Raw genomic sequence first — 13,585 nt, forward strand, 5'->3', positions numbered from 1 at the left:
GCTTTGTGCCAAGAGTAACGTTATTCTCATGCACGTGGTGAAATTGCTGCTGACCACATATTTGATGGTTGTGAATGTTCACCATCAACTCTTGACACAGTAGCACTGTGAGACTTGTGTTGGTCATGTTTGCTTTGTATTCGAAAAGGTGCCTTGGTGTAAAGAACCTGTCCTTTGTTCCTCTAGGCCAGAGCCAATGGGCTGAAGTCATGTGTCATTGTCATCCGGGTTCTAAGGGACCTGTGTACCCGTGTGCCCACCTGGGGACCCCTCAGAGGATGGGTAAGACACCGTGTAGCTGTGACCACCAGGGGATCATGTGTACTTCCTCATACTCCAGGAGTGTGTGATGGTTACTAGGGTGGAGTTGGCCTTTGGGTATGGCCAATGTAGCCCTGTTAGAGCTGCATATTAAGGGTATGGCATTCAGGGAACCACAGGCGAGGTGGGAATGAGACTGAGACAGGACCCTCCATGGATAGTGCACGTCTCAGAGGAGGGAGGTGATGAGGCACAATTATTCTTTATGTACTCCACTCTACCAAGGAGCCTTTTTGGCTGCCTTTTTGGACGGGGGTCAGCAAATTGGGGCCCATGGGCCAATTCTAGCCAGCTACATGATTCTCTACAGCCTAAAAAAGTTAAGGTTTTTGTATTTTTCAGTTGTTACATGTTAAGTATCCACACAGTGGCCTGTACTTTGGCACTTGACCTATATAGTCTGTAGGGTTTAGCACCTTATCACTGAAGGAAAAGTGAGCTGAGTTCTGCTTTAGGTGTCCTGTCCAATCTGAACATGGGCAGCTATAACCCTTACCACCTATGTGGGCTTGTGCACAGTGACAGATCCTCAAGATTGACCCTCTTTCTCCTGCATACTGACTAACTGTCTCTCTTGCTTTGCAGCCCCTCGAGCTTCTCTGTGAGAAGTCCATTGGCACAGCCAACAGACCGATGGGTGCTGGCGAGGCCCTGCGGAGGGTGCTGGAGTGCCTGGCGTCAGGCATCGTGATGCCAGGTTGGGGTCTTGTGCTTTGCAAGTTGTAGGGAGAGGACAGGGATTGAGGCACTGAGGTCGCTTCCTGGTGGGTCCCCTGACTGGGTTAGGGCAGCAGCAGCCCCGTGTCCCCTTAGGACTGAAGCATGTGACTACCCTCTTGCACCATCATATCCAGCCCTGTGTCGGCTCCGCAGCTGTGACTCAGGGCGGATCCGGGGCAGTGGTGACCCACTCCCACGCGAGCTCCTTGCTCTGAGACACATGGATTATTTCTCACACGGGCTGGACGCTGAGTGGGTCACCAAGCTCAGCGTGTTTTCCAGAGCTGGGTGTGGATGGGGCGCGGGGGGGTAACGCACCTGGTTCCCTCAGCCAGCACAAGTCTTCCGAGATGCTAAAAGATAATCCTCTGCATATCTTCCTTGTTTCCTGCCTTCAGATGGTTCTGGCATTTATGACCCTTGTGAAAAAGAAGCCACTGATGCTATTGGGCATCTAGACAGACAGCAACGGGAAGATATCACACAGAGTGCGCAGGTATAGTCATCGCCATTGCCAACGTCAGCCCTTACCCAGTCTGTAATCACTGGCTTCCAGTTCCATTACTGGGTATTCTCAGGGTAGATTCAGGTCGGGACCAGAGGTGAAGGGTTCATGCCTGATACAGGGCGCCCCAATCTGGGCTGCTTCTTTCCCCTGGTGCCATGCATGGTTGTGGCCTGTTTCCCCTGCCTGCTCAGGTGCCATTTTCAGACACTGAGTCCAGCGGGGAAATGTATTTGCTGTGTGAACTGTTTAGGGGTTCTTCCCCTGCAGGCCTACCACGTGGCTCCGTGTGGCAACCAGTCCCCAGGTTGGGGTCTCCTGTATGCCTCTCCAGGGGGGTGGTCACAGGCTGGCCTTCCCCCACAGCAAGGCTGGGCCCTGGCAGTCAGGCCCTCCCCTGGCTGCTGGGGGACCCCTTGCTGTTTTAGGGGAGACCATTAGCAGCCCCCTCAGCTCCCACCCCTTCCAGAAGGCATTAGTGAGCACACACAGCTTGGGCAGGGGATCAGGGCGGCTGAGTCAGAGCCCTCTTCCCCTTCTCCAGCATGCTCTGCGGCTTGCTGCGTTTGGTCAGCTCCATAAAGTCCTGGGCATGGACCCCCTGCCTTCTAAGATGCCCAAGAAACCAAAGAATGAAAACCCAGTGGACTACACGGGTAAGCACGCTGAGGGGGGCCTGGGCCACCAGTGACATCTTGGAATATCAGCTGAGTACCAGTCTGGATTCTCAGCTGCTTCTGATCTCTTTCAGTTCAAATCCCCCCCAGTACCACCTATGCCATTACACCCATGAAACGCCCAATGGAGGAAGATGGGGAGGAAAAGTCTCCCAGCAAAAAGAAGAAGAAGATTCAGAAAAAAGGTATATGCCTTCATTAGTAGCCTTTATTCCCCTCATCTGGCTCTGATTCAGGGTTCTCCCCTCCCCAAGTGGTAACTTTGACTTAAAATTTTCCTGGATGTTATATTTGAGTCTTTTTTTTAAACGACTGAATACACCATGGGCTACACAATACAGTGGGGTGGCTGTACCTCAGCTGCTGACAGGGCCCACCAGATACCTTGAAGTTTAGGGTGGACCATGGCATGTGTGGCCACCTAGTCCCCTTTGTTATACTCACAGCAGGCACTCAGAGGTGAGCCTTCCTTCTCCAGCTCAAAAGGAACTAATCTCCAGCAGAGCCCTGATGAACAGCTGTCCATAACAGTGTTGGTCTTCTCTCTAGAGGAGAAGGCAGAGCCGCCCCAAGCCATGAATGCGCTGATGAGACTGAACCAGCTGAAGCCAGGGTTGCAGTATAAACTGGTTTCTCAGACAGGGCCGGTCCATGCCCCCATCTTCACCATGTCTGTGGAGGTAGATGGCAACTCATTTGAAGCTTCTGGACCATCCAAAAAGACTGCCAAGCTGCATGTGGCTGTTAAGGTAAGTGTGGCTTGTAATGTGGTGCAATGTGTGTTTATGTTTAAACAGCAAAAGCATTTCATTTTAGGCTCCATTAGAGCCATCATCCCCTAATAGAGTTCTGGTGTGGATAGCAAGAATTATAACTTGTGAACACTAAAGTGATTAAATTTTTGAAGTTTTGCTAAGTCACTCATGGCAAGGATGCCTGTCCTGTATTGACTGACAGAGGATCCCCAGGCATGACTGGGAATCAGGATATATTGGGAAGTCAAAGGACAAACTCCATTGCTGGGCCTAGCTTCTGAGCCTGGGTTTCTGGGGTGTGGGAATTTTTTTTGTGTATGGATTATCCCCATGCCAAGCCCACTTCATTGGTGGGTGTCCTGCGGTCTCCATCCTACAGGTGTTACAGGACATGGGCTTACCTACTGGCGCTGAAGGCAGGGACTCCAGCAAGGGGGAGGACTCAGCCGAGGAGACGGAGGCAAAGCCGACTGTGGTGGCTCCTCCACCTGTGGTGGAAGCTGTCTCAACCCCTAGTGCTGCCTTCCCGTCTGATCCCACTGCCGAGGTGAGCACATGGTGGGGGCTGGGATGGAGTAGGCATCCCTGAGTCCTGGGAGCCGGGGTAGTCATTGGTTCTTGTTATTTCCTCCCCTGCTCTAGTCCAGAAGAATGTAGCTCACATAGGGGCCTCCCCGGTGGCGCAGTGGTTGAGCGCTGGGTTGCGAAGCTGCCCGCAGCCTCTGCAGCTCGGGTTTGATCTCTGGCTGCTCCCTGGCCACCGGAGGAGGGTCCCACATGGCGCACAGACCTCTCCTGCTGCCCACTGCTCCCCTCAGCAGTGTACTTCAGTCCTTCTGCCTGCTCTGCTCCCCGCTCTGGCTCTGGTGTATTCTCTTACCCTCCCACGCTTATGACTGTACCCAGTGCTTGTATAAATTAAATAAATACACAAATGTAAAAAAAAAAAAGAATGTAGCTCACAGCTGAGAGGGTCTTAACTCCCTGTAGTAGGCTGAGGTAACCCCGAGATGGGTGTGAAGGCAGGTGGTTATGAGGCAGGGAGGCCCACTCAGGAGTCCCAGGAGCTCACTACTGGGGGAGAACAGATAAATGTAGCAGAGGGCCTCAGCTGCAGTGCCTTGTGTGTGCTTAAGAGCCCTTAACTGAGTTTGTTGGTTCTCTTTTCTGTTTTCCCTGAGAACGTAAAACAGCAGGGGCCGATCCTGACAAAGCATGGCAAGAACCCAGTTATGGAGCTGAACGAGAAGAGGCGTGGCCTCAAGTACGAACTCATCTCAGAGACTGGGGGCAGCCATGACAAGCGCTTCGTCATGGAGGTGAGGGCCGGAGGGGTAATTGCATGTAGTCCCCCGATCCAGGGGACGCATGGGGCATTCTCAACATGCACCTGTTCTTCCCAGGTTGAGGTAGATGGACAGAAGTTCCAAGGTGCTGGCTCAAATAAAAAGGTGGCAAAAGCATATGCAGCCCTTGCTGCACTTGAAAAGCTGTTCCCTGATGCCCCTCTTGCCCTTGAAGCCAACAAGAAGAAGAGAGCCCCTGTCCCTGTCAGAGGGGGCCCAAAATTTGCTGCAAAGGTAAGCGGCATTCCCCAAGAACTGTGGTACTGGCACAAATTCTGTTATTTGCGTGTGAGATGTGTCTAATTTGATTCTTTTCTCTCCATCCAGCCACATAATCCTGGCTTTGGCATGGGAGGCCCCATGCACAATGAAGTGCCTCCGCCCCCAAATCTTCGAGGGCGGGGAAGAGGAGGGAATATCCGAGGTCGAGGGAGAGGGAGAGGATTTGGTGGTGCCAACCATGGAGGCTACATGAATGCTGGTGAGCACTCCCATCCTGTACTGTCTGAGGATGCAACTTGGTCCCTGGCCTTGGGCTAAGCTGCTGGGAGGGCAGAGTAGCCCTGCCCTGCCCTGTAACCCATCTGTTCTCTTCTAGGTGCCGGCTATGGCAGCTATGGATATGGAGGCAACTCAGCGACAGCTGGCTACAGTAAGTGTGTGTTTCTCTTTGTCTGAACTTGGGAAACAGCTACAGCTTAGTTCTATGCCTAAGTTAGTGCAGGTGGCCCACCAGCAGCAGCCTCCCTGAGACTTAACAGTGGTACGCATCTCTTCTTGGGTATTAGGTCAGGCAGTCCTCCAGCCCCCAGCCTTGCAAAAGTGTAATTTACTCTTTAAGTGTTAAAACACGCTTGTGTGACTTGAAAGGTCTTTAAAAGTTAAAATTTTAAATTTCTCTGCTTTAAGCCATGTGAAGCACCAATCCTGTGGATATACATTTCCTGACAGTGCACAGCTCTTGTCTTGAGAAGGAGCCTTCATTGGGGGGTTACAGGAGCAGAGAAATCTAAAACATGAATTTCAAATGTGGCGCTCTGTGCCATTTTTCAAAAGAATTCTAATTTTTTTTCTCTGCTCTGTCTCCCCCTTTTGTAGGTGACTTTTTCACAGACTGCTACGGCTATCATGATTTTGGGTCTTCCTAGAGCATCTAAAAGTATTGCACACAAAATCAACTTTTTACTCCAATTTTCTCGAACTCCAAAACCCAAAGTGTCCGTGCTGTGCCCCTGTGCTTCACTGGGTTTCTCAACCGTGGCTTTTCACCGCAGCTTGTCTGAAACTCTTAGCCTGCAGAATTTAAGACAATGGCAGTTTTTATCGTGATTTGCCTTTGAACTTGGTCATATTGAAGTTCACAATAAGTGGAAAACAATTTTCAGAGAAAGCATTTTTGTGCAGAATTGCACAGAATTCTAGAGCCAGCGTTGGTCAGCATCAAGGCAAAGCCCACCTTTGCTTTTTATGGAAAGCATTACTTTATTTAAGAGACAGATAATGATACATTTTAATCTACCTTTGTCTTAATTTACAGCAGGTTTTGTATGAATTTTTAATCTTTTAACAAATTCCCAAATCTGGTTGATGCCTTTGACAGTAATGAAAACGATCTCATCACCACCTGAATCCAAAGCAACCGGCATTTTTTTTTTTTTAATCTACGTACGCATGTAAAATGTTGGTAACGTGGGGCAATTGTATATTGTGCTGAGTTAACCTCTCCCGCCTTTTGTAAATGCTCTGGTGGGTTGTTGTTTGGGGATGCGATATTCTATGGCTGGTTTAGCTAGAGGTGAACTCTCAAAGGTATCAAAACTGTGCTTCCATTACTAGTGCAAGAAACAGACAGGCTTGAAGGGAGAGAGAACGTGGAATTTTGCAAGTCTTAATCAGAGCTGCAAATGTATGGAATTCCAGCTTTTTTTGTTGTTGTTGATGGGACTTTAAAAATAAATAGAAAGAGCCCAATGTATACCTCAGCTTGCCCATGAAAAACCCGGCCTGAGCAGGGCCCATGTAGCTGGGCCTGCAGCCACGGTTCTCACCTCAGGGTGCAGACTTGAGTCTGTGCTCTTCCTTGTGTGCACAGGTACATGGAGGCATTTGGCTCTTTACTGAGACCCCTGCTTCCTGGCAGAGGAGTCTTTCTTAGAAACCAATATGGTGTGGGCTCTGGCCAGCAGGTTTTTTTTTTTGCAGTGAAGCCTGCCTCTGTATTGACTTGCAAGATTGTGCGTTGATTCAGGCAAAAACTCGTCAAAACGGTTACTACAGAATTTGTTCCCAGAGGTTTGAAACATTCAGTGAAACTTCTTAAAACTTTGATTGCATGATGTTTTTGTTTTGTTTTGTTTTGTTTTTAGAAAGTTATTGTTTGAGAATAATGTCTTTTATACCAGGAAATAGTTCTCCTGAATGATGTTGAAAACATCCCCTCCCCTTTATTATTATTATTATTTTTTTTTATCAATACATGTTAAAGTAACAAGGCCTTGGGACTTGGCGTCTTCATTCATTCCAGTGCTTGAGGAGGGGCAAGGAGGGCTCAGTGCAGGACTTGGGTCGGCCGAGGTGGCAGGGCTCTGAGGCTCTCTGTCCTGCAGCCTCCTTGAAGGCCCTTCGCATGTTTGCTCTCTCGCATTGTGAGACATGTCCTGCGCCGTGGTGTTCTGGCTTTGTGAAGGGGGGTGGGGGTGCCTGCCTGAAGGAAATAAACTGATGTCACATATCAGTTCTATCCAAATTATTGTGCAAACAACCTGACACTGGTGTGGCGTACACACCTCCAGTGGGTGGAAGGCACAGGAGGACTCCCAAATAGGCCCCACCCAAAAGGCGGGGGACCCTGGGTGCTAAATATGGAAGGGAAGGACAGGCAGTGTGGGAGGGGCCTCTCTCTTCCCACTCAGCCTAGGCATAGTGGGACTGCCCTGCCATCAGCAGACATAGACAGCACCAGCCACTAAAAGCATCCCCTGACTTACCTGCTCCAGAGCTGCCCTCTCCCTGTGTGAGCACTGGGGACTGACCACAGGGCTAGAGAGCCACCCACACCACCCATTCTCCCCATCCTTCCACCTCACCATAGCAGACCTATCCCTGTTGGTCCACCAGAGCATTGGGCATGGGGGGTTGGGTATTGACCACCCTGTATTCCAGGATCCATACCCAGTGACCAGAGCGGTGGGGCGTGGGGAGTCCTTACTGTCTCATTCTCAGCTTCAGGGCCTGAGAATGTGGTGGCCTCGCTGCACGCTTATCAGTACTGCTCAGTCCCATCTGCACCCGGCAGCTGTGCTAGGAACAGGAGTGGCCTCTGAGGAGACCGCCTGAGGCTGGAGCTTGAGGTCCTGCCTGGACATTCTGATCCTGGTGTTAGCCAGTCTGTTCCCATGGGGCTGTGGACTCCCCTCTTAAGTCATGTGTCTGCAGCAGTCACATTGGAGAAACACCCCTAGTCTTTGAGTTTATTTTCCTCTTATTCCTATAAGAACCTGGTCAGTCTAGTTGGTCTTCCAGGAAAGACTCCAGTTCTTGGTGCCTCTTAAAGAGCTTGTCCTGGGGCTGTCCAGGCTTGAGGCTGCAGAGCCTTTTCCCAGCACAGTAGGGATGGGGTGGTTGGCTGCTTCTCTGGGGCTTTGCTTTTCCTGTCACCATTCAGGACATCTGGGTAGCAGTGAGCTAGGTGTGAATGTCATCCTGCTCTCAGAGCCCATCTCATTGTAATGTTGACATCTGCTGCAAAAGCTGCTGTCGGGCGCTGCTTGGCAAAGATCCATTGTTTTCATCAGCTGCTGGGTGAGTGGAGCTGAAGGCTGGGCTGCCCAAGCCAGGCTGCTGTCAGTACTGGAGCCATGCTCTACTCTCCTGCCCCTGGCCTGGGCAGTGGGCTTTGGAGGTCAGCCTTCAGGGCATACAGCTGTGACCTTCCTCCCCTTTCCCCCTCACAGATCTTATGCCTGACCCACTGCCTTCCTGTTTAGGTCAATTCTACAGCAATGGAGGGCATTCTGGCAATGCTGGTGGTGGCGGCGGCGGGGGCGGCGGGGGCTCCTCTGGCTACGGCTCCTACTATCAAGGTGACAACTACAACTCACCTGTGCCCCCGAAACATGCTGGAAAGAAGCAGCCACATGGGGGCCAACAGAAGCCATCCTACGGTTCAGGCTATCAGTCTCACCAAGGCCAGCAGCAGTCCTACAACCAGAGCCAGTACAGCAACTATGGCCCTCCACAGGGCAAACAGAAAGGCTACAATCATGGACAAGGCAACTACTCCTCCTACTCCAATTCCTACAGCTCCCCCGGGGGCGGGGGTGGCTCGGACTACAACTACGAGAGCAAATTCAGTGAGTTGGCTTTCAGTGCCCCTCGGCCTAGCCGGGGTGGGTCAGCAGCACAGCCCATAGAGTGGCAGAAAGTCAGCCTTGCCCTGATCTTTGACTGAGGGACTGGAAGGAATCAGGGCAGTGCTGGCAGCAGGGTGGGCATAAGGAAAATTGTGGAGGTAGAACCCCTTCAGACCCCATTCTCTGCCATTCCCTTGCCATTGCCTTTCTCTGAAGGCAGGTGTAATGAGGGACCCTGTGTGACACTGGGGCAGAAGGGTGGAGTCTGAGTGTGGGCCAGACACTGCAAGGTCATCTCCAGGGATCGACTCTAGAGACAGCATTTCATCCAACTCCTAAATGAGACCAAGTTACTCTACTTCTGCCTGCACCTCCTGCACATACCCCGTAGGTTGTGACTGCATTGGTGGTCCTGCTGGGAAAGTATAGGTGTGCACTTGTTCTTTGTGACAGGACAGTGGTCAGTGGCAGGGCCAAGGATTTAATGCCATGCTGTGTGTGCATAGGCTTGTGGGGGGTAGAGGGAGGGCAGTTTGAGTGCCCACCAGGCACTCTGGTGGTGCCAGGGTGGGAGATGAGGTTCTCCTTGGTTTGGGGCTGGTCACGTGCCTCAAACTGCTGGGAAGCTTGGGTTGGAGGAGCAGGTGGGAAGGTAGAATGGAACTGGGCTTCAAAACTGTTGCTGGACTGATTCGGGATACATTGAAGGGCTCTCACTGGTACTTCCTGGTTGGACTGACTTGTGTCGGATTTAAGCAGTACAGGGACATCTGCACAGGTCCAGGGTCTCAGCCTAGGGCCTGCCACATGCAGGGCCACAGCACCAGGACCCTGGACTACCTCAGCATCTCTTGGACAAGGCCCTTTAACCACACTGTCTTCTTTCCCTCAGACTACAGTGGTAGTGGAGGCCGGAGCGGCGGGAACAGCTACGGCTCAGGAGGGTCGTCCTACAATCCAGGGTCACATGGGGGCTACGGCGGAGGTTCTGGGGGCGGCTCATACCAAGGCAAACAAGGTGGGCCTGAAGGAGCAGGTGGCACTGCATGGGGGTACTAAACACAGAACCAGCAGAGGCTATACAGATACCTGGCCTGGGCAGGGTTGCAGGGATGTGAGAATAGGGAGTGGGAATCTTGGGTTTGTGGGACCCTTTATGAGTATAGGTTTAACATACCTCCAATTAGGGCCTCTCTAGTGGCACAAGGGGTTAATTTTCAGCACTATGAAGCTATCTGCAGCTACTGTAGCACGAGTTCAATCCCCTACCAGGAGGCTAACCCACATGGTGCAGCAGACCTCTCCTGGCTCACCCGTTGCTCTCAGCAGTGTATTTCAGTCAGTCTGCCTCTTCTGCTCCCTACTCTGTCTGGTGAATAATCCTCTCAACCCCCCGCACCTCTGGCCTACACCCTGGCTCTTGTATGCATAAGTAAATAAATTGTTTTAACAAATACCTCCAATTTCAGGCTTTTCAGATGCCAGAGACGCAAAACTTTCCAACTCTTAAATGCTGGTATCTATGTAAAGAAATGCTGATAACAGTGAGGTCAAACAGTCTGACCTGTGACCTGTGATTAGTGCCCATGATTTAGACTGACTTATATTCAAGCAACCTCTGGTTACAGCTTCTGCTGTCAAATGTGTGTGTGACTGGGCAGATAACCACTCACAAACTAGGGTCTGATGGTCCCATCTTGCAGGACATTGGTGATAGCTGCCTGTGACTCAGAAATTTAGTGGAGCAGAATAGGAGCCCAAGGCCAGCGATCATGGTTCAGATGACAGGTATTGTTCTGGGCTCTGACTCATGGCCAAGTCCCTCACCTCTCACCCACCTCTCTTCCCCCTAGGAGGCTACTCGTCACAGTCGAACTACAACTCCCCGGGGTCCGGCCAGAATTACAGCGGCCCTCCCAGCTCCTACCAGTCCTCACAGGGCGGCTACGGCAGAAACGCAGACCACAGCATGAACTACCAGTACAGATAAAGCCCCCGAGGGGTGAAGATTTGTACCTTCTGCACTTACCCTGTTGTAAGATTCAGTTTTATGCATCACAGTTAACATGTCAGCCGGCCTTTCCAGGCCCCCTCTGCCCCACCCCCTCCACGTTGCTGTGTTGTGAGGTGCAGCTGGTCACTCCCGTGACCCGTCCTGTGACCCATATTTAGCCGTGTTTGGGACTCCGTGTCTTCAATGGTTTGTTAGTTGCCATTACAACTTTGTCTGAGTAGACTTTTTTTGAGTTCTTGCAGTTCAGTATCCCTCTGTCTATTTACAATTGGTGTTAGTGTTAACGCAGTTTGTCTTTAAATAGTTACGGAAGGGATACGTCATCTGTTAATGCTTTTGTGAAGTGAGTTAAATGAGCTTTCTGTATTTTAATGCTTTAGTGTTTCAGTTTTATAAGTGAAGATTTTATTTTAAAAACCAGCGGGAAAGAGTGGGGTTTTTTGTATGTCTGGATCATTCAGGCAGTACATCTGAATTCAGCTGAATGTAGACAAATAAAGAAAAAGAAAACTCTGCACCCGTAGTAGGCCTGGGTGTCTGCCCCCACCAACAGTGTGATGGGCAGATTCTTACACTCTGTTCCCAGCACCGAGAAGTGGGTGGGGGCAGCAGGATGGTCCCTGGTCATCAGCGGGTCCAACTTAGGCCTTTAGACGCCCGTACTCTGAGCTTGGCAGCACCAGCAATCAGTTTCCTTGGATCGTGCAGACCCTGTATCCTGGCTCATCCAACACACTCAGTTCTGTGGAGGTCCTTGCTGGTGGTGGGGTTTGCTCACAATTCAAGCGCTTCGCTTTCTGCTCCATGAGTCGTGGTGTAGTTTTAAGTGCAATTTCACATCACCGTGGAGTCAAACATCCTTACAGGCTTCAAACCTAATTTGAAAAAGGCCAATTTGAGTGAGCTATACAACCCTCTGTGCCAGGATAGCCTGCCTCCTCCCTGTTACCACCCCTGCCCAGACTCTTGACTGGCACAGTGGTGGTCTTTTCAGTTGTTCAGCCCTATTCCAGCAGGTTTCCCTGGAGCTGTGGTTCTCAGTCTTAATTGATTTTCCGGTGTTTGCTGTGTATATTTTCAGCGGGGGAGAGGTGGAGGACCCCAGAGCAGCCTTCAACTCAGTCCTGCCCCAGGGGTGGGTGGGACAGCACTTGCATTGCCCTTACCTGGACCTGTCTGGGAAGTCATGGGTTGCATCTCTAAGGATGTCCTTTTTCGTCTTGCCATCAACCTGCATTTTGGAAACTGTTTCTCCATCCTTGCAGATGGGTGCTGAATGAGGCCTGGGCACTAGGTAGCCCCTTGGCTTCCCATGCTTAACAATGGCTTTGAGCAGAATGAAAACCATTCTTTACTCAGAAACCACACAGCTGATGCGGAAACACAAATGTGCCTTCAAATGATGAAGATTTGCCTGCTAGGAAAAGAAAGGTGTTCTGCTCCGAAAGAAAAAAAATGGCAAGTTTTTGCTTTATGCTGTAGCAGAGGAGGTCCCAGGTAGTGAGTGGTCCAGCCCAGGGAGAGGGAGTAAGAGAGGGGACTTGTGAAGCCAAGCTTGGGTTGGCCTGACATTCCCTGGATCTTTCCAGCATGTGCAATATTGGAGACAGAGACTGAGGATGTGATCCAACCTTGGCTTTGATGGGAAATGTCATCCCAGACTCATCCAGGGCTAGGACAAAAAAAGACCCAACAAGATCATTGGGATCTTGTGTTTGAGATGAGAGGATAAAGGCTGTGGGGGAACCTGTGACACTCAGAGACCCACAAGAGAAACACCCGGCCCCACCTGCCAAATGTCGTCAGACTGCACCTGCATTGTCACGATAGGTCTTCTCGTGTCAGATTCCCAAGCACTGACTCCTGCCACATTTAGTTTTCTGAATGCAGCAGACCCACCACAAGGGGAGGCAGCTCAAAGAAGGCAGTGGGAGAAGCTGTCCCAGGCCTTTTGGGTGTAGACTCAAGTCCTTAAGGAGCTGGTACTTGATCACATGTTCCTCTCTCATGTGGGGAAGGTAGCACCAGAGCAAGTGTTGGTGACTGGAGAGAATATTGCCACGAACAGAGCAATATCCTGGAAACAGGAACATTCCTTCTCTTCCAGCTTCTGGGGGCTCCAGGCATTCATTCCTTGGCTTGTGACAACACCACTCAAGTCTCTGCCTCCACCTTCACATGACTTGTGAGCTCTCAAATTTCCTTCCTTTTTCTTATAAGAACATCAGTCATTGGATTTAGGGCTCACTCTGAACCTGGAGCAACTCCTTAAGTACATCTGTAAAGACCCTGTTTCCTAATAAGGCCATCTTCATAGGTATCAGCTGTTGGGACTTGAACTTTTGGCAGGACGTTGGGTGAAGGTTTTCTGCTACATTGCTGCCTGCGTAGCCCTGGGAGTTTATCGACCACAGCCAGCATCAAGTCTGGACAACACGGTACCAGCAGCATCTTGGTAGCAAGGGTCGCTACCTGTCTCAAGGTGACAGTTGATGAACACAGTCTGTGGTGTCCTAATTGCTTAGGGACCTCATTGGTGCTGGTAGTGCTATGATTCAGTTGGCCAACAGCAGAGTCTCAGCCCACAGGACCTGTTGCCCCAGGGAGCTGGGCTTATGAAGATATGACTGACACCTTGAACATGGAGAATATCTGAGCTGAGGCTGCAGTCTGCTGGAGTAGGTGGGGGAACAGCTCTTAGACTCAAGAGGGTTAAAAATTGCATGTGCCAGTCACGTCATCCAATTCAAAGCTTACTGAGGTCCTCCCAGACTCATTGCCCTCCAAGCCCAAAAAGAGCCTGGAGAAGGTCCTTGCCAAGCTGTTTCTCCAGCCCTTTATCAGCCGAGGTCATGGTGAGCATTGACAGAGGACCACCATGAACTGTATCCACAG

At 50.8% G+C, this 13,585-nt stretch overlaps 1 protein-coding gene across 1 annotated transcript in view; it reads left to right on the forward strand.

Annotated features, from left to right (window-relative positions):
* The window catches only part of ILF3 (interleukin enhancer binding factor 3), a gene marked incomplete at both ends in the record, with an annotated part of 32,856 nt that extends 22,190 nt beyond the window's left edge, over positions 1-10,666 (forward strand). The window contains 14 exons of the mRNA XM_084249962.1: positions 187-282; positions 907-1,018; positions 1,440-1,537; positions 2,091-2,202; positions 2,298-2,408; positions 2,773-2,972; positions 3,358-3,525; positions 4,160-4,297; positions 4,382-4,558; positions 4,652-4,805; positions 4,923-4,976; positions 8,311-8,676; positions 9,569-9,694; positions 10,530-10,666. Coding sequence (XP_084106088.1) covers positions 187-282; positions 907-1,018; positions 1,440-1,537; positions 2,091-2,202; positions 2,298-2,408; positions 2,773-2,972; positions 3,358-3,525; positions 4,160-4,297; positions 4,382-4,558; positions 4,652-4,805; positions 4,923-4,976; positions 8,311-8,676; positions 9,569-9,694; positions 10,530-10,666 — 2,049 coding nt within the window. The remainder of the gene's footprint in view (positions 1-186; positions 283-906; positions 1,019-1,439; positions 1,538-2,090; positions 2,203-2,297; positions 2,409-2,772; positions 2,973-3,357; positions 3,526-4,159; positions 4,298-4,381; positions 4,559-4,651; positions 4,806-4,922; positions 4,977-8,310; positions 8,677-9,568; positions 9,695-10,529) is intronic.
* Between the last annotated feature and the right edge of the window lie 2,919 nt (positions 10,667-13,585).

The sequence above is a fragment of the Talpa europaea genome (genome assembly GCF_964194135.1).
Source record: "Talpa europaea genome assembly, chromosome: 12".
NCBI lineage: Eukaryota > Metazoa > Chordata > Mammalia > Eulipotyphla > Talpidae > Talpa > Talpa europaea.